The sequence below is a fragment of the Desmodus rotundus genome, chromosome 12, assembly GCF_022682495.2.
Source record: "Desmodus rotundus isolate HL8 chromosome 12, HLdesRot8A.1, whole genome shotgun sequence".
Classification (NCBI taxonomy): Eukaryota; Metazoa; Chordata; class Mammalia; order Chiroptera; family Phyllostomidae; genus Desmodus; species Desmodus rotundus.
The window spans coordinates 14265223-14285895 of NC_071398.1; the positions used below are offsets into that span (position 1 = coordinate 14265223).

Genomic DNA, 20673 nt, shown 5'->3' on the forward strand with positions numbered 1-20673 from the left:
ACCAAAGGGAAACATGGAACATCAGAAATGAAAGAAGATCAACAGAAATGGTAAAAACCTGGGTAAACATATCAGACAATTCTTCTCCTATTGAGTTCTTTAAAACAGGTCTGATGGCTGGGAGCAAAATTGCTAGCACTGTCTGAGGGGGTTTCAATGTATATAATAACTACAACAAGGAAAGAGGGAAAAGAGGCAAATGGACCTGTGTAATGGTAATAACATTCTATATTTTATTTGAAGTAATAAAATAGTAATTATAATTAGACAGTAAAATGTTAATGTTATGGTAATTGTGTATATAGTTACTCCTAGAGCAAACACTTTAAAAACCTGTATAAAGAGATCAGTGACATTAAAAAAAGAGAGAGAGATCAATTACAATGGAATACAAGCAAATATTCGAATAATCCAAAAGGAGAGAGAAAAATGGAAAAAGAAGAAGAGAGAAAATGAACAGAAAATAAATAATAAAATAGCAGGCCTAAATCCAAACATATTAATAACATTAAATGTAAATGGTCTAAATATACACTAACTAAAAGGTAGAGATGGTCAGAATGGATTTTAAAAAATAGGACCCAACTACATATCTGTAAGAAACTCTCTTCAAATATAATGACATAGGTAGGTTAGAAGTCAAATGATGGCAAAAATAAACCATACAATCACCAATCAGGGAAAGCTGGAGTGGCTAAATTAATATCAGACAAAGAAGACTTCAGAGAACAGAAAATAACCAGGATAAAAAGGCAAATTACACTTTAAAAAATGACTCAATTCACCCTGGTTGGTATGGCTCAGTGGACTGAGCACCAGCCTGCAAACCAAAGGGTCGCTGGTTCAATTCCCATTCAGGGCACATGCCTGGGTTGATGGCCAGGTCCCCAGTAGGGGGAACATAAGAGTCAACCACACATTGACGCTTCTCTCCTTCCTTCTCTCCCTCCCTTCCCCTCTATCTAAAAATAAATAAATAAAATCTTTTAAAAAAATGATTCAATTCACTAATAAGATATAATAATCCTAAATGTGTACTAATAATAGAGCCTTAGAAATATATAAAACAAAAACTGAAATAAAAACCTATGTTCACACAAAAATTGTGTATGAACATTTACAGAGCTCCATTCATAATCAGCAAAAATTGTAAACAACCCAAACGTCCTTCAACGGATCAATGAATAAACTAGTACATACCTACAATGGAAAACTAGTCAGCAATGAAAAGGAATGAACTACTGATTCAATGACATGAATGAATCTCCAATGCACGACGCTGAGGGAGAGACAGTCTCAGAAGTTTAAATACCCCATGACTGCATTTACGCGGCATTCGGGGAAAGACAAAACCGCAGTGATGGGGAGAGATGAGTGGCTGTCAGGGGCTGCGTGGGTGTGACTACAGAGGAGGGGAATGAGGACATTTTGTGGGTTGAGACCGTTCTGTATCCTAATTGTAGTGGCTACATGGATGTATGTATGTATTAAAACTCATAGAACTAACTGTACATCAAAAAAAAAGTAAATTTTATTATATTTTAATTTTTTTTTAAAGCCCATGTGGAGACCACTAACATCCTTGGCACGTGTCCAAATTCTATAGCTCAAACTTCTGGCAGTCTTCTTACGCCAGAAAGAAAGAAAGAAAATGGTGTGCTTCATCCCCTTATTCGATTTTTTCCTTGTTTGTTTCATTCAAAACCATGATGTGAAAAATTCTAAACTAACTTTTTAAAAATTATGTACTTATTAACTTTTACAAGGAGGGGAAAAGAGGGAGAGAGAGAGGGAGACAAACATTAATGTGTGGGAGAAACATTGCCCAGCAGCCTCCCGTGCTCCCCCAACCGGGGACCTGGCCCACAACCCAGGCGTGCGTCCTGACCGGGAATGGAACCTGCAAGCTTTTGGTGTGAAGGACGACACCCGACCCACTGAGCCACACCAGTCAGGCCTCTAAAGTAGCTTTTAAGTGCTGTTTTTCCTGATTCAAAATATAGAATAAAAGGCTTCAATTTTGCCAGTCAGTCATGAAACAAAACAAAAACTATTCTAAAGAAAGAAACAGATCAATTTCCTAAATGGCAACCAAAACAAAAGCAAGACAGGGCAGGCAGTCTAGTGGGCAGTCTGATTCAGGAGCACCCAAGTCACGATCAGGCACAATGTTGACACGTTGGTGGTATACGTAAGGCTTGTGCACTTTTCTGTATGTATACCATACTTCCACTAAAAGTTCTGAAAAGCAATGATATAAATCTATTTATAACCAAAAAAACCACGTGTGCCACACCCAATGTATAATATCCCATTTTGACAAGTATGAACACACAGAAACAAAATCTAAAAACCTATTAACCAATAAAAACCAATAGAAACCTATTAACGGCAGGTCTCTAACTAACTGAGAATACCAGTGATTTTTAATTTTTTATTCAGTTTTTGTACAGTAGTCTGATTTTTTTAAACAGACACAATACTTTCATAATCAGAAAATACTTTTTTTCCGTTTTGGAAAATAGCATTCAAGTTAAAAATGATTTACATTGCAGTTCCATTCAGGTATGCCTTAGACGGTGGTCCTTGACCTAAAGGAGCTCTGTAAGCCTCCTACGGTACCAGACTTCCAGGAGACACTTTACCAGATGTGCGGCTGGAACACGAAGCATGGAAATATGGAAAGCTCCTCTGGTGTCTGAATGAGGAGGCGGGGAAAACCAGGCGAGTGGCAAAGGTGTTTGGATGGAAGGAGGCCTGTGAGTGGTGGTGAAGAGGCAGGATGGACCCTGACAGGGAACACAGGGCAGTGAACCTAGGAGAAGACCCGGAAATCTGGAAGAGGTGTGAAGGAAAGGGGAGAGCTGAAGCAAAGGCTTGAGATGGGGAGAGTCAGAGTCATTTCACAGGAAAAGATCAGGTATGCTGACTGATACCGACAAGAGCTATTCCATTCCTCCTCCTCCCCTGCGTTCCTCACCCCTGAGAGAAGTGACCCCAAGGCTGTTCCTTGCACAGGGGTGCCACGCTCAGTACCCGGAGTGCACGAGGTGGGTAAGCTAGCCCAGCACCTCTGGGAAAGCCCCGCCCAAATAGACACAGTGTGGTAATCAGGCCACTCAGACTTGCTGTCTGGAATTTAACCAGCGTCAGCAAGTTAGCGTCAGACCTGGAATGATTTTAAATAGATAATCTACCAGAATATATTCGTAACATGTACAAATATATCTCTATCAGAAAATGCAATGCCTACAACTTTGCCTAAGCATTTTTATGACTCCCGTGACCTTTAAGAGTTGCTTTTTTGGGTTGCTCCATCATTTACAGAAAATACCTCAGGGTTCCCACTGGAGCCTGAACGCCGTCCTGCACTTTTGCACAGCTACGTTAACAGTGAAACATGGTTTGTTCTGTGGGCCTCCTATAAGGCATTTCTATAGCAAGGGATCGTGTTTCCACTGCCCACAGGTCAGCAGCGATGCCTTCCACACACCTCCTCGTACTCACTCTCAAACAGTGTTTTCCTCAGCCAGGTCTCGCTTTTTGGAAGCAACCAAGCAGAAAGTTCACATTTTATGAAGAAAACTGGTACCTTCCTTGGCCAGGTTTTCAACCACCACTCAGGGTCTTGACCAGACCTACCCCTGGGATTCTTTCAGGTCGATGGCAGCCAGTCCTCGGCTATCGAGACAGACACAGTGCCACAGGCTGCCCTCCACAGAGGGACCACGGCCCCCAGGCCCCACCAGGCAGTTTTTGCCCCCAACTTCTCAGGCGGAGGCCGTCAGTGCTGTAAGTCCCAGCCAGAGAAGCCTGATGGACAGACACTCCTCCACAGCAGGCCCAGCCGGCAGAGGATGGAGCAGCTGGGGGGCCTCGGGCTAGAGTGGGGCCAGCAGGGTGCAGAGCCCAGCCCTCTCTTAGATGTGATTAGGTTGCAGTCCAGTCTGTGCAGAGAGGACATGGGCCCTTTGTGGCCCACGAGCCAAGGGCTATCTTTTGACTGAGCAGCCTGAAAGGAAAATGAGTACCCTGAATGAAGCACTGACTCAAGTAAACCCCCCAAGACTCAGGAGGCCCTGCTCTTTGGCCCTCCCTGGGTCCCATCCAAGGCCTGGTTTACGTGGTCCTGAGCAAACCCAAAAGGAACCCATGTGTCTCTTCCTGACCACTCAGAGGTGACCAACAGTGCAGGGATGGGCTTGGCCTTGGGAGCAGCCCACCCTGTCACACACCCAGACAGGACCTCCTAGAGTGGAAGTTGTGTCTGGTTATCTGCACCAACCTCGACTCCCCACCGCACATCATCAATTGTCTGACGGGCATTCTAATGATAGTTTAGGTTCTGAGCAAGTTTTTAATTTCAACGTGGGAGCTCTTGTTGAAACGAGGCAGCAAGTTACCTTTTTATCTGCGTTCATTCCTTCAGTCACGCACTGTTGAATACATCGGCATCTATGTGGCTCACAGGAGACCACACAGGATGAGGGAAGGCCTTGCACATGCTTACTAATTCAAAATAAATCTGTGTAAAATACTGTATCTGGAAAATTAAATTTAAAGTTTATATTTTTGTTTTATTTGGTCTTATTTGAAAATACACTCTCTGCCCTGGCTGGTGTGGCTCAGTGGATTGAGTGTCGGCCTGCAAACTAAAGGGTCTCCAGTTCAATTCCCAGCCAGGGCACATACCTGGGTTGTGGGCCAGGTCCCCAGTAGGGGGAGCACGAGAGGCAACCATACATTGATGTCCTCTCCCTCTCTTCCTCTCTCCCTTCCCCTCTCTAAAATAAATATATAAAATCTTAAAAAAAAAAAAAAAAAGACACTCTCCTATCTGGCTTATTGCCCCAGTTAAGCCATGTCTCTAGAATAAGTTTCCCACTTAAATAAGATCCGAGCTGCTCCATACAGCACATGAGTGCCGGTCAGAAACAGACCCCAGTCTGGGTGGGAGCTGGGCTTGACAAGAGGACAGCAAATGGAAAACGGTGCCCCTCTGGGCTAACGAGCTGGGAGTAGGCTACCCTTCCTCCCGCTGGATCCCGCAAGCAGAGCGCGCAGCTGGCTCTCAGCCACCCCACCCTGTCGGCCAGACCCACCGTGCAGTGCGCAAGGTGCCAACTGGACAACGGAGCCCTGACCGACAGAGATTCAGAACGGGACACTGGGGACTTTCTTTGTTCCTCTCTGACAATAATATTGCTGAAAGCTTGTATTCGACAGGACATTTTTTTAAAGATTTTATTCATTTATTTTTAGAGAGAGGGGAAGGGAGGGAGGAAGAGAAGAACAGGAAACATTGATGCGAGAAACATTGATCGGTTACCTCTGGCACATGCCCCGACAGGGGACCAAACCCACAACCCAGGCCTGTGCCCTGACTGGGAATCAAACCAGCCGCCTTTTGCTTTGAAGCATGATGCCCCACCAGCTGGTCAGGCCAGGCTTGGCAGGTCCTGATGATGTGTGTGGGAAGTATTAAGGGGTTTACCGTTGTAAACAGGTAGAATTATTTTAAAACATTTTAACTTTGTTTTCATTTATATCGATCTGTTCTGACACACAATGGCTGATTCTATAGTCTGTTAAAAAAAAGAAAGAAAAAAGCAGGTACCCTACAGAACTGCATACTAGATACATAAGGGGGGCTCCACAAACCACCGTCCCGGCCGGGCCCCCCCGCATCTCCCTCCACCACGCGCTTTGTCAGTTTTTATCAAGCACCACACCAGTGCCACGCTCCTCACTGCCTCCACCACCGCCACACACGCGGGGGCCAGGCAAAGAACCACGGGGCTGTACTCACCTGTCTTAAGTGGGGGTCTGCTCTCCAGTTTGACCTACAAAATCATACTCTAAAAGAATAAAACCAATTTGCTGGCAAATTATCCTGACCGCAATTTATTATCAGAGAAATTAAGGGACTAAAAGGCAATTTTACACCGGCAAACGTTAACTAAGGTTTTGTTACAATCCAAACTTTAGAGCCCCCAAGTCCAGGGCCCGCCCTCGGGCAATGTGCCTGAGTTGGTTAAACACCTGCGCTTTATTATTTTTATTATATTTTATTGATTATGCTATTACAATTGGCCCAATTTCCTCCCCTTGGCCCCCCTCCACCCAGCATGCCCCACTCCCTCAGGCAATCCTCACACCGTTGTTCACGTCCATGGGTCATGAGTATAAGTTCTTTGGCGACTCCATTCCCTACACTGTACTTTGCATCCCCCCCACCAGCGATTCTGTAACAACCTGTTTGTACTTCTTAATCCCCTCACTCTTCACCCATTTCCCTACACCCCCTCCCATCTGGCAACCACCAAAACACTCTCCAAATCCATGATTCTGTCTCTGTTCTTGTTTGCTTAGTTTGTTTTTTAGAGTCAATTGTCCATAAGTTTGTGTCTATTGCCATTTTATTGTTCATAGTTTTGATGTGCTTTTTCGTAAGTCCCTTTAACATTTCACAGAATAACGGTTTGGTGATGATGAACTCCTCTAGTTTTTTCTTGTCTGGGAAGCTCTTTAATCCAACCTTCTATTCTAAATAATAGCTTTGCTGTGTAGAGCAATCTTGGCTCTAGGTCCCTGCTTGTCATAACTTTGAATATTTCTTGCCAATCCCTTCAACGTGTAATCAATGTAAAAAATCGTTATTTTACATTTTTTCCTACTACATCTTTAAACTCGAGCACACACTTTATACGCATGCACACCCCAGGTCATACCAGCCACACTTCAAGTGCTCAGTGTCCACAGCTCGACTGCTCCCCATCTCTTTCAGAAAATCCAAATTCATTAACCTTACAAATCAGGCCCTTTCCAACCTGGGTCCCCTCATCCCTCCCCAGACCCTTCCCTTCCCTTCCTTTGCCTGGGGAACGAACGACACTTCGTTCATCTCTCACCACCCCTTTCTGAGGCTTGCCCTCGACCTCCAGAACCTGGTATATTCCTTCTCACAGGACATGCCACACCTTATGCCAGGCACTGACATCAACACTCGACATGTGAATGTGCCCATTTCTCAGAAGGCCACAGAGCCTCCTTGCCATGCCCGCTGTTCCCAGCCTCTAACAGAGCCCTTGGTTCCAGTGAGTGCCAGGGTTTGGGTACTTTCTCTGCACCATAGCAAACCCTCACGCCCAAGTAGACCGGGGGTCCCTTGGAGGCAGGATCTTTACCTATTTACATACGTCTAACAGTACCTGCCCCCACCTAGGCATTCAAACATACATAAAGTACAGATCTTTTTAAAGGGAGAGAATGTGTCATAATTTTTACCAACATCTAGCTACTGATCTTGACCTACCTCTGAAGTTATTTGCCCAACACTCAATCTCAAAGTACACACAGGTACAGGGTTTGGACCAAAGACGGCTGAAAGCAGACAAGTGAAAGGAGCGACTACTGCTGGAAGAGCCATTGTTCCTGGGGTTTGTTCTTTTTTTTTTTTTTTTTTCCATTGGCACAAAAATCTTTTAGCCTTAAACTGTTTTTCATAGCTGTGCTGGAGTAAACGAGAAACCACAAAAATGAAGGCTTCCACTCGGCCAGACATCAAATTGCACTGGCAAGAAAGAAGCCATCCAAAACTATTCACATTTGATTGAACTCTGATCACTTTAAGTGTTTATTAACCCATTTAATTCCCACTTTTAACCAATCATTTGAAATGCTCAGAGACAAAATTCCACATTGCCATATTTCTTCCGGTTCTCTCCCACCACCTCCAGAAGATAGAGGCCTCGCTCCTCAGGCCCCTGAACTGCTGTTCTTTCGTTTTAATCAGAGACCCTCATAAAAACAACCACCAGAACTCTCAGTCTCAACCCCAGTTGACTCTTCCTTCAACATGTTAAAGGATTCTCTAAGGTTCTCAAAATGTTCGCTTGGCAGATCCGAGCGACCCCCTCTCCTGACATGTTAAGCAGAAAGCAGACAACTTCAGTAACAATTACAGAATCCTTGGTTTTCCTGTTACACTTCCCTAAGCAAAAGGCCTGGCAAAGCCTCTCATGGTTCCCCCTCTTTTACAAAAATCTGTCTCCTAAGCAAAAGCTTGTTTCCTAGTAGCAGTGAATACACTTTTAAACTTACAGTTAAAAAAAGAAAAAAAGAATTACAATGGCATTTTATTTCCATACTTCCTCCCTAACATTTTCCACCTAGAACAGAGTGCAGAAGTTTATTTATTCATAAATATGTAAATATGTTATTTTTCCCTATGGATCTCATGTTTTCAGATAAGGTGACCTTGACCTTACAAACTACATTAAGTAATATCCATTTTTTTCTTTATTAAACAGGTAAGTCTATTTGTCTATTCAACTGTTCATTCTTGCCTTACATGTGCCGGGCACTACTGTAAACACTGGATAAAGCAGGAAATTTAAAACACAACACCTCCCCTTCCCCTGGCGTTGATCTAGTCAGGCAGTAAATAAAGCAAGGTGAGGGGGACAGAGCAGGGACAGGAGAGTGTCCTCCTCTCTTTTTTTAAAGACTGTATTTATCTTTAGAGAAAGAGGACAGAGGGAGAGAAACATTGATGCGAGAGAGAAACATCAGTCAACTGTCTCCGGATGCGCCCCAACCCGGAGCCGAACACGTAACCCAGCTCTGAGCCCTGACTGGGAATTGAACTGGTGACCTTTCGATTCATGGGACGACCCAACCACCTGAGCCACACTGATCAGAGCTGAGACACCGCCCTACTTCAGACAGGGCGGTCAGGGAAGGTCTCTTCTGAGCAGAACAGAAGGGCAACAATTCTGAAGAACAGAGCTAAGGGGGCATTTTGGGGAAAGGGCTGGGAGGCAGGGGATGAAAGAATGAAATCTCAAATGCAAAGAGCAAGTTAATCAAAACGTTAAAGCTTCTGATCAACATGAAATAATCAGTACCATAAAACTCCAATCAAAAAAAAAAAAAGGCCCTATTCTGTTTAATGGATACAGAATATATCCGTTTATATTAGACTTTTTGAAACATAATTAGTACCCAGCCCCTCAGTCTGACTCTCAATCCTCCATTTCTACAGTCATAAGCTTGGGGGCTCCTCAGAGACCCCCGCCTGAAAACCAGTGACAGACTCCATCGTTTTAGGTGAGGAGACAAGGCCACTCACGAGAGGCACTGAGATGAGGGCTGGGAATTTAGGTGAGAATTTTTCACACAAAAATCCTCCATCGAGAAGGTCAACAACTGCTTAAAAATAAGACACATTTCCAACTACTAAAAAAGCAAGGTCTTGCCCCAAAGGAGGTGTCACCTTCTGAATTCTGTACCCTTCCTCTCATCCATCCCCCCTTCGGCCAGCTGCAGGCCAGCTCCGGCCCTGGACAACTTTGAACTAAGCCTTTGGAAGTTTAACTTGGCTCTTTGCCACCACGCGAGATGCTGAGGCCATCCCCGTGGCCGGGGCACCTTGCTCTCGTATCCTCCGCCTTTCCCAGTCTACCCTTCCTCCTTCTGGGCCCTCTAGGTCCCACCTGGCTACAGGATCCAAGCCCCAGCTCCTCTCATCCTGCTTTTTTCTGCTCCTGCATATACAACCCGTCCCTCGGGAGCAATCTTATTTTCCAAACAAAAATCTCAGGATACAGTGTCAATACGTGGATACTTGTTATAGGAATTACTCTAACTTCAATGCTTGGAATAGTTCATAGTTCAAAGCCCATAACTGGTCAAAACTTAGAATGCATTACACAGAGGCTAATGAGACAGCACAGGAAATTGGGACTGTCTGGGAAAATTCAGACTCTGATCACAGTCACAGGCCTTGGAATACCGCTCTATTCTCTAACAAACAACTTCATTTTCCAAAGAAATCTGACCTCATCCTACAAAAAGAGCTGGAGCTCCTTTCAGGAATAAGAATGAAGAGGCAGTGACAGTGGCCGTGAGTTGGAGGCCAGAATGCTGGTATTCCCCGGTTATTTCAACAGCTCGGGGAGCTAACAGGATCATGGTGGAAAAGAGTCAGCCTCGACTGCCATTCAGACCTCTGCCCTTAACGGGGCGGATTCCACAAGTGCTGCAGCCCAGGTAAAGCCAGACACACCTCTCGGCTGGAAACATACCACCCTCCAGCGTGTTTCCGCCGGGGGGAAGAGGCATCTGGGGTTCAGCAGGGCACATGCCCTCCTGTCCTTGCCTCCTCCTCTAAAGATCCTCTGAGGTGCCATGAGCTGGGAAAGGCTCTTACCACTTTCTATTTAGGAACATGGTCCTCAGGGCTGTCAACAGAGAATTCATTTGGCCTTCTGACCCACAGGAGCCAGAAGGCTTTACTGAGCTCACCGTTGCCCCTGGTGAGTACCTGTGGGTAAGACATGAGATATGTTATAGAGAAAAATGCTGACCGAGTCCATAATTTTTTAAATGTTCAGAAAGTATTTTAAATATATCTTATTGATTATGCTATTACAGTTGTCCCAGTTTTTCCCCCTTTGCCCCTCTCCACCTGGTATCACCATTCTTCCCTCTAGCAATCTCCCCCCCTTAGTTCATATCTATGGGTCATATATACAATAAGTTCTTTGGCTACTCCATTTCCTACACTGTTCTTAACATCCCCCTGTCTGTCTGTACCTACCAATTATGCTGCTTAATCCCTGCACCTTTTCCCTCATTCGCCCCCTTCCCCTCCCAGCTGATAACCCTCCCTGTGATCTCCATATCTAAGATTCTGTTCCTGTTCTGCCTGTTTGCTTGTTTTTTAGATTCAGTTGCTGATAGTTGTGAATTTGTTGCCCTTTCAATGTTCATAGTTTTGATCTTTTTCTTATATAGTTCCCTTTAACATTTCATAGAATAATGGCTTGGTGATGATGAACTCCTTTAGCTTTACCTTGTCTGGGAAGCACTTTATCTGCCCTTCCATTCTAAATGGTAGCTTTACTGGATAGAGTCATCTAGCTTGTAGGTCCTTGCCTTTCACCACTTTGAACACTTCTTGCCAGTCCCTTCCAGCCTGCAAAGTTTCTTTCAAGAAATCAGCTGAGAGTCTTATGAGAACTCACCTGCAGGTAACTCTCTGCTTTTCTCTTGCTGTTTTTAAGATTCTCTCCTTATCTTTAATCTTTGGCATTTTAATTATGATGCATCTTGGTATGGTCCTTAATCTTTGGCATTTTAATTACAATGCATCTTGGTGTGGTCCTCTTTGGGTCCAACTTGTTTGGAGCTCTCTCTGCTTCCTGGGCTTGTATGTCAATTTCCTTCACCAAATTAGGGAAGTTTTCTTTCCTTATTTTTTCAAATAAACTGTCGATTTCTTGCTCTTCCTCTTCTCCTTCTGGCACATGTATGATTTGGATGTTGGTACATTTGGAGATGTCCCAGAGGCCCCTTATTCCATCCTCATTTTTTGGATCTTTTTTCTTCTTGCTGTTCTGATTGAATGCTTTTTTCTTCCTTATGTTCCCAAACGTTGATTTGAATCTCGGCTTCATCCCCTCTACTGCCGGTTCCCTGGAGATTCTTCTTTATTTCACTTAATGCAGCCTTCATTTCTGCGGGGGTCTTTTTTATGCTGTTGCAGTGGCCACTGAGTTCTGTGAGCATCCTCGTCACCAGTGTCTTGCACTCTGTGTTGACAGGTTGCTCATGTCCATTTCGTTTAGTTCTTCTCTGGAGGTTTGCTCTGCTCTCTCACTTGGGCCGTGCTTCTTTGTCTCCTCAGTGTGGCGGCCGCCCTGTGTGTGTTCCCGAGTGTTAGGCAGCACCGCTCTGACTCCCTGTCTTGGCAGCGTGGCCTATTGTGGGGAGGAGCCTTAGGCAATCACGAGGGCAGGACCACCCACTTCCCCACTTTGTGGGTCCGTGTGGGCGAGGGCTCAGACAGGGGACAGTGCTGCTGCCTGGCCTCTGGAGATGTGCCCAGGAGAAAGCTGTCTCCAGCACTTGCCCTGTTGCCAGTCACTTCGCTTTCCCCCGTGTGCCACTTGTGCCCTTCCAGCTGTTGCCTGGTGCTGAAGCCGAGGGGGTGGGTCTGCATAAGTCCTGAGACCTTTGTGGGCCCTTCAGGAGGAGTCTCCAGAGAATCCTGCCTTTTCTTCTGCCGTCCCAACCCCCACTGGTTTTTACAGCCAGAAGTTATGGGGACTTATCTTCCTGGTACTGGAACTGTGGGCTGGGTGGTCTGGTGTGGGGCTGGAATCCCTTGCTCCCCAGGTATCCCCCCCGATTTTTATCCACCACATGTGAACGTGGGACCATCCATCCCACCGCCTCTCCATCCTCTCTGCCCCTCCTGCTCAATGGATGAATGTGGCTTCTTTAAATTCTTGGTTGTTGGACTTCCATACAGCTCAATTTTCTGACGAAACTGGGTGTAGTCTAGTTGTAATTTTTGCTGTAGTTGTGCAAGTAGACAAAGCATGTTTATCTCTGCCTCCATCTTGACCGAAAGCCTAAATGTTCAGAAATTTAATGGTACTGCCCCTTGATCTAATAAAAACACTCCTTGAAGTGTAACAAAAAATAATAACAATTGAAAAGAAGAATTCAGCCCATTTAATGACTCATTCTTCCTAAGAGAAAAAAATTGGAAACCATCATCAGGGGATATTATGAAGCCTTTGAAAGAAAAATAAATCCCAAAGTTATTTTCATTCGACTCTGTCATACTAAGAATTTTTCTCCTGATGTCCCTCAATGTTTCCACGTGTTTTCACTGAGATGTAATTCACAGGTGACAGTAGTTTCAGGTGTATAATGATTATATATTTGCATACATTACCTTCTGATCACCACCATAAGTCTAGTTAATTAACATCTGTCACCATAGTTTTTTTCTTGTGACGAGAACTCTAAGATCTATGACTATCTCACCAACCCTTAAATTTGCAATACAGTATTACAGTTGTACCGCAATGCAAACATGCAGTGTTATCACCTAGAGTCACCAGGGCGCGTGCTGCATCACATCCCCACACAACGCTGTCGCTAACAAATGAGGGCAAATGCCTTTCCAGGGAAAGAGATGCTGCCATTAGCTTCAACAACCATAGTAAGCACTCCCATTTGGGCAAGATGCTCGCTTTTTTTAAACAGGAAAACTTGAAAAAAATTTAAGCTTCAAGTTCCTTTAAGTTCTGTATTATCTAAATAATTCTCCTCGGAGGCCTCCAAATTATAAAGTAAGGGCAGTAATAAAAGGTTAATTAAACATTATGGTCAGTGTGTTAGCTCAAGGCTAACCTATGCTGAAGTAAAGCCAATTACAGCTAACATTTTCGTAATTTTTGAATAGAAGGTATTTGCGTGTGGTATACAATTCAAAAAGTATGTAAAGCTCTGCAGTGGAAAAAAACAATCTCCCTTCCACCTGGGCCCTCGGCCACCTAGCCTCTCACTTGTATCATGCCAGAGATATTCTGCAGTGCCCACGGGTTTGGATGACTTGGGATGTGAGAGACGCTTTTAAGGACTTTGAATGGAAGGCTCATGGTGCAGGCAGCACTAATATCAGCCCAAATTTTCAACTGAGGAGGCCTGCTTGTGGCCTAAAGAAAGGTGCCACTGGCCAAAAGTCTCATGGTAATAAGAGACAAAGTCCGCATTCTTGGAACCCATCCCCCTCCTACCCCCACTTCCCAAAACACACATAGATGCAAAGAACCCTTAAACAAAGCAGACCTCAGGTTATATTGTTCCCTCTGCCCGCACACTCTTCCACCAACCTTCACCACCCCTTTCTTTGCCTAGCTAATTTGACTTTCCATATGCATTCCACAACCAGCTGGTCTTTAAAAACATTTTGCTGGGGTTCTGGGATTATGTTAAACGTACAAATCAATTTGTAGAGAATTGGCATTTTCACGAAATCGAGTCTGCCAATCCATGAACACAGTGTGTCTGTCCACGCATTTTAGATCATATTTGATTTCTTCCTCCAGTGTTTTGCAGTTGGTGCTGTGCAGATCCTGTACCTGCTTTGTTAGGTTTACACCTAAGTATTTCATTCTCTTCAGAGCAACTGTAACTGATAGGGGTTTGTGCATTTTTTTTTAATTTCAGTTTCCAATGATTTGTTGCTAGGATATAGAAATACAATTGATTTTTGTGTGGTCACCTTGTATCCTACAGCCTTGCTAACTGTCTTCTTAGTCCCAGGAGCTTTTTACAGATTCCCACAGGGCTGTCTACACAGACGAACATGCCATCTGCAAATAGGGACAGTTGTCCTTTCTTTTCAATCTGTATGCCTTCTATTTGGTTTGCTAGCACTTCCAGCAGGATGGTGAATACGGTGGTGAGAGCAGACGTCATTGCCTGGGTCCTTGTTCCCCTTTTGGGGCAAAGTATTCACTCTTCCCACCACTATGTTAACTGCACCTACGTCTGTTGGCTGTAGGTTTTCGGTAGATGCCCCTTTCCAGGCTGAGAAAGTTCCCTTCTCTTACTAGTTTGCTGGTAGCATTTGTCATGAATGAATGTTGAATTTTGTCAAATGTTTTTTCTGCATCCATTGACATAATTGTGTGTTTTTTGTTAAGCTGTTTGTTAAGGTGGAATACATCTGCTGATTTTGGAAAAGTGGAACAGTCTTTTGTTCCTGGGATAAATCACAGGTGATGTGGTGTACTATTCTCTTTACATAATGTTGCTGGATTTGATTTCCTAGTATTTTGTTGAGGACTTCCGTGCCCGTGTCCAGGAGGACAATTGGTTGGTAGTGGTCTTTTCCTGAACTGTCTTTACCTGGTTTTATTAAACAGATGTGTACACTATAGACTTTTCTGAGGTCTTGGGTGACAATTTTACTATTTTTAATCATCATGAAAACTTAAGAGAAGTTTTATCTTTGTGTTTCTGTCAGACTTTGCAAGTCCTTGATGAGAAAGACAACTTCCAAAGATAAGAACAATCTTCCTAAGGGAAAATGAGGCCGTTTGACAATGAGCCACTGTAGATCTGAGAATGCAACGCCATAAAACCCACAACTTTACCACCGTCACCCGCGCGACCCTCCCCTGCCGCAGCACGCCCCCCAGAGAGCAGGAGGTGTGAGGGGCTGTGCAGACTGGCTTTGGATGAAAAACAGACACGGTTTCCACCAAATGAAATATACATTATTATCTCACCCTGAAATGCAAATACTCACATTTATCTCTGAGTTACCTAGGAAAGTACCTGTCAACAGTAACCTTTAATTCCTACAATTCCTAAAGTGCTCAGTCATTCACCCACACTCTACTTACCAGAGAAAGTCAAGACACAACAGGGTTAAGAGATTTCAAGATCAGCAGAGCTAAAATTTGAATTTAAACATCTGCTCGTACCAACTTTGTTAGAAAGAGTCCTACGCAAATGCAGCACAATGTCAGAAGGTCAATCAGGCTTGGGAGGGGCTCAAGCAAGGGATCTGAAGCAAAAATAGTTCCCTGAGGGGTCTTTCCGGAACTAAAATCTGATTCTGCTCCTGGCGCTTTTGAGAAGGCCCATCCCCTCGTTGCAGGAAGCTGGCAGGTCTGTTGGGTGAGGAGCAGGACACCACCCAAAAATGCACACCTAAGAACAGCACCCTGCACACGGAGAAATCAAAACCCGTGTATGTCTGTTGCTTAAGCATGGAAAAGTCACCCTAAAGGTCACCAGGCTGCCCAAAGACCACAGAAATGGCCTGGGATTCCAGGTCTCCTGCTCTGCTCTGCTGAAACAATTCAAAGTGATGTGTCTGGGAGGCGGTGAAGAGCACACTCCAAAACCAGACTTCCTACATTCAAATCCCAGCTCTACCGCGGCACGTGAGCCACGTGGCCCTGAACGGCTCACAACCTCTGAGCCTCAATGTCCTCACCCAGAAAACGGGGTGACAACAGCGGAGCATGCATTCAGGAAATGATACCTGCTACTATTTTTCAGTCCAGGGCCTGTCCTCTTCCGACACTGTCATTTCATCATGGTGTGTGTGTGACAGTGTGCCTTTCCCTCAACCCCGTCCCAGGAACGAAAGTCCGCTTCCAACAACGGTGATGGGGAAAAAAAAGCCCAAGACCTACATTAACTACTTCATCAGAGACTGTCTGGGAGTGAAAACCAGTTAGCTCTCACGGAATCCACCCTCATAAGGGAGAAGGTAACGTAAAGCAATCGTTTAGACCAACTCTTTTTCCACAAAGAGTACATCTTTACTGTTTGATATAATAAACCACAGGAGACATTCTCCCCAACTAAAAGATAGGAATGAGTTAATTTTTAAAAGACACACTATATGAAAATGCAGTGATTCATTTTCACAGTATTTCAGATAACTTTTGCTATTAAACAACATGCCATTTAAAATAGCAATTTAACTTTTAAATTGCTAGGAACTGACCTATCTTCCACTCAAATATACAATTATAATTTGGGGTTAGTATTTTCACCAAGTTTCTTTAAAGACAGGAAATATCAATTAGCAATAATGATGGCTAATGTTTCTGACACACTCACTAAGCACCTAATGAGCTTGCTGCTAATTTCTACATATTACTGTACTTCATTCTCTTAATGCTTTGAGGGAGGTATAGGCTCATTTCACAGAAAAACCTCAGCCTTGAGGTTGACTGTTACTGCTTCTGACAAGGAAGTGATTGCCAGCACAGTGACAGGAAAAGACCAACTTTAATGTGCATGTGAATCACCTGAAGAAATCTTGTGAAAATGCAGATTACGACTCAGAAAATCTGCGGGGAGGCCTCTCTTGATTCTGCATTTCTGACAAGCTTTTCCATGCTGGCGATGCCGCCAACCACACGTGGAGGGGCAAGGACCTACAGATTGTAATGGGCCGCAGACCACAAGGAAATGCCTATAAAAGCTAAAATGAAAAAAGTCAAACTTCTCTCAAAAACCACAGTTAGAATTTATCCATATTTCTTGATGACATTCTGAGCCTTCTAACATCTTAGAAATATCTTTGTAACGGCTTCTTTTTCTTTCCAGTTTAAATTTAGATTCCAATATCTTGGACTGTTGTGGGGCTTTTCCCCCCTAAAAACCCTGATTTTTTACCAAGGCTGAGAATCCAAGCACATGGAAGACTGTTTCAAGTCTCCGTACCTTTCGAGCAGGTTCCCTCCCATCCTTCACTCACCTCCTCGTCACCTCTCTGTTTAAATTCCAGAGATCAGACAAATGGCAGAGTTAGGTGAGGTGTTAGGGGCTGGGCCCCAAAGTCCCTCCAGATGCAAAGGAAAGCTCGGAGTCATTACTCCAAAATAACACCTTACCATACCGCTGGCTTCCATTTCTGGCCTTAGGTGACAAAGTTCCAGCAATGAGGTGATGACTGTTGGATAACATTTTATACAAACTACTGAGTTTCAATTCTCTTCCCAGCTCTTTTGAGTGGCAAGTTCTATTTACTTTCAAAAGTCCACAGAGGAAACAAAGTAAGGTGCTTAACCAGGCCCCATATTCTGCCTGGACCCAAGATGCCGCCCTGCTCTCTGATTCATTTCTGATTATCTGGGCTGTACGCAAACACTGGCTAGCGGCCTCTTTCAAAAGGCAGCTACACACCTGCCCCCACCTCCCCCACTCTCTTTGCTGACAGCAGTGGGTAACTACAGAACCAACCTATCTCAGAGGGCACTGCAGCTTACCGGAACAGGTCGGTTTAAAATTCTGGAAAGGGATGACCTACTGCTTTGGTCTTTCCTCAGAGCCCTTCAAAAATACCTCCCGGCAGGCAGCAGAACAAGCCTTTCACCCGGGAGAGATAAAACAGCCCATGACCCTGCAGCTTACAAACACTGAGACCTTTATTTAAAAGGTGTCCCCAAATGACGTTATTTCCAAGGCGCGCTTATCTATGTACTCAGGTCGGCACAAGAAGCCCAAGGCTTGGACGAAACAAAATGCACATACATTACAGCTCTGTGTAAACGGCTTCTCTGGCTGAGGAGTCTATAAAGTTCTGCTGTCTGGCCTCGCAGGAAGGCCTACCTGCGAGGGAATATCGGGACGGCCTTTTTCTGAACTGGAGCATGCCCTGTCCACAACAGAGCTGAAGAACTGCCCGCAGAGGCCTGCTACAAAACCACAAAAGAGGGGCTGAACTGACAGGCCCCTGCCTTGAGCACCCTGGAAGCTAAAAATAAGAATTCTGAGAAATGAGCTCGACCATAGGCAAGTCCAACAGAAAGTTCTCTGTTTCTGTTACTTCCCAAACTGGCTGCCCTCCCAGAGTGATTTAACTCTGGGTACCAACTGGGCAAAGCCAGCCACCGTGCTGAGGCGGAGGAGTCAGGGATGCCGGTTGTGCCTAGGTTAATTCAGAAATCAAACCTCTGCCGTGTAAAACTGGAGACTTTAATGGGCAGACCTGGGCTTCCCCACCGCATCTAGTCTACACGGCTCCATTCAACAAGCCTTTATTGAACGTCTCCCATATGCCCGGCGCTGCTAGGAATCAGGGAGCAAACCGAGCCACGGTCCCCAGTGGTGGAAGCAGAGAAGGACCATCAGGAGGGGTGGAGGTTGTGCGGGCCCGAAAACCTGTCACAAGTTGCTATGACCAGTAGTACCCAGGGGACAGCATAACCCCCAGCGGGCTCCGCGCACCGCTAAGCCCGAGAGAGCGAAGGTGGGAGTAAGACAGCTAGGCCCGGGGGCAGGTGTTCAGGTAGGAGGCGCACACCTGAGGCGGCATAGCAGAGTTCCCCAGGGAGTGGGGAGGGCGGCTCTGGGACCCCGGGAGGGAGAAGGGGTGCGTGGAGCAGGGGTCTGGCCCCGCGAAGCGGATGCGTGGCGGAGGCCAGCCGGGCCTGCGCCCCGGGAGCAGAGCAGGGGGAGAAGGCGCGCGGCTAGGCCGCCCGCCGTTACCTGGGGCCCCGCCCGACACCTACCACTTGGGCGACCTTGAGGCAGCCGAGCGCGCCGCGCAGGTAGTCGGGGTCGCAGCGCAGGCCAGCAAGCCCGCGGCGCTGGCTCACCGGCTCGGTGGTGGGCTGGTACGGGCTGCTGGCGCCCGAGATCATGGAGGTGCTCGAGGCCTCGCCCTCGAAGCCGTCCAGCTCCTCGCCGCTCCGCATGCTGCCGCCCGGCCCGGGCCGCCTGGCGCGGCCGGTCCCCGGCGCCCGGAGCTGGTGGGCTCAGCGGGGCCGCCGCATCGCCGCCGCCGCCCGACTGACCGCCTGCGGCCCGCCCCGCCGCCGCCTCCTCTGCGCCCGCCGGCTGCGGCCGCGGTTCGGTCCGCTCGGGCTCGACTCCCGCCGCCTCGGCAGCGGAAAGGAAAGGAGGCGGGAGCGGGTGGAGAGGGAAGGAGGCGGGAGCCGGCGGGACGGGAGGGGGCGGAGCTAGTGCCCTCTCTCCGGCCGCTCGGAGGCGCTCCCAGGATCGGGAGAGGCGGAGGTGGCAGCACCGCCCCGCGGCCCTCTGGGGGCGGGACGTCCTTGGGCCCCGCCCTCACCTGCCCCGGAGCCGGAGGTGGGACGGGGGCTCCTGGGACTGGGCTCTTCGCCCGGCGGTGCCGGAGCGCGAGGGTGGAGGTCCGGGAAGGGGTTTGGGGACCCAGAGGAACGGAGCTGCGGGGGAGGGAGGAGGTGGACCCAGGGGCAAGGAGTTGCTGTCCCAGGGAGCTGCTTCAGTTTTTCCTCTGGAGGATGTGGGGTCCTCTGCAGGTAGCCTGGGGTACTTCCCGGTGAAGACGAACAGTGCGTGGCCCCGGTGCGCCTGACTCGGACTGTTTGGCTCCCAAGAGGGGTCTAAGTGTCTGGGCTTCCACACTGGGAGCCTCCAGGGCCAGGGGCTGATCGCGGCAGGGGTGAGGAGTCGGGGTGAGTGGGGGTCACTTAGTCTGTGTCTGCAGGACAGACACGCGGTAAGTATTTGTGAATAACTACAGTGCCAAGTTCTGGATCCACCGGCCTGACCGCGAAGGGGCGCTAGCACACAGTAGACCCTCGGTGGCCCTGTCTCAGTGGAAAAGGTTTTACGATCTCTGTCTAATCATCAAGTTAAAAACAGACTTTTGCGCTGAAAGGCATTAATTAGAGACCAATCTGTAATTCAAGTGTGAAGGCTTTGGTAAAACACTGACTTTCTAAGAACTGTCGCTTTTATATTGAACTCTTTACACACCACCAATGTGACGGGAACCTCCCATGCTCCAGGCACGGAGCAAGGCACTGGACGGAGGCATTCCTGTTCCCATTTTACAGGAGAAATGACTAAGACTCCAGAGCGCTGTAGTAGCTTGTCCCAGGCCGCACGATTAATTGGTAGGCAAAGCCCAGATTCCAACTTTCTTCACTGCACAACGCTGCCTAATATACAACCCAGACGGGTTTGTGAACTCCAAGCTAAGCAGTAAGTACCAAAAGGGCTCTCATCTTCTGGTTACCAAAGATGGGAAACTCAGTGCCTCTAATTAATACTCTATCGAACTAACAAATATTAGGCACTTATCATGTGCTAAGCAACGTGCTAGGACTGGAGACAGACCGACAGTTAAAGATAATCAGTTGAATGGTTGGATGTAGGCTCTGGCCTCTGCTCTTTCGCCAAATACCAGTGAAATGACAATGGATTTTTTAGGGTTTTTTTTTTATACACCATTGGGACAAAGAATGGAATGGGAAAGGAGACAATAGCAACAAAATGTTGGAAGCAGAAAAGCAAATGGGCAATTGGTAACTGATTTAGCAAATCCAAGAAAGCTAGACCCTCAGC

At 46.5% G+C, this 20673-nt stretch overlaps 1 protein-coding gene across 2 annotated transcripts in view; it reads right to left on the reverse strand.

Annotated features, from left to right (window-relative positions):
- CMTM4 (CKLF like MARVEL transmembrane domain containing 4) overlaps nucleotides 1-19247 on the reverse strand; it is a 51084-nt gene extending 31837 nt beyond the window's left edge. For both annotated transcript variants that reach the window (XR_008425879.2, XM_053916248.2), the window contains exon 1: nucleotides 18849-19247. Coding sequence is in view for 1 of the 2 variants with exons in the window: in XM_053916248.2 (XP_053772223.1) it covers nucleotides 18849-19034 (186 nt within the window). In the remaining variant the exon portion in view is untranslated. The remainder of the gene's footprint in view (nucleotides 1-18848) is intronic.
- Nucleotides 19248-20673: the final 1426 nt, after the last annotated feature.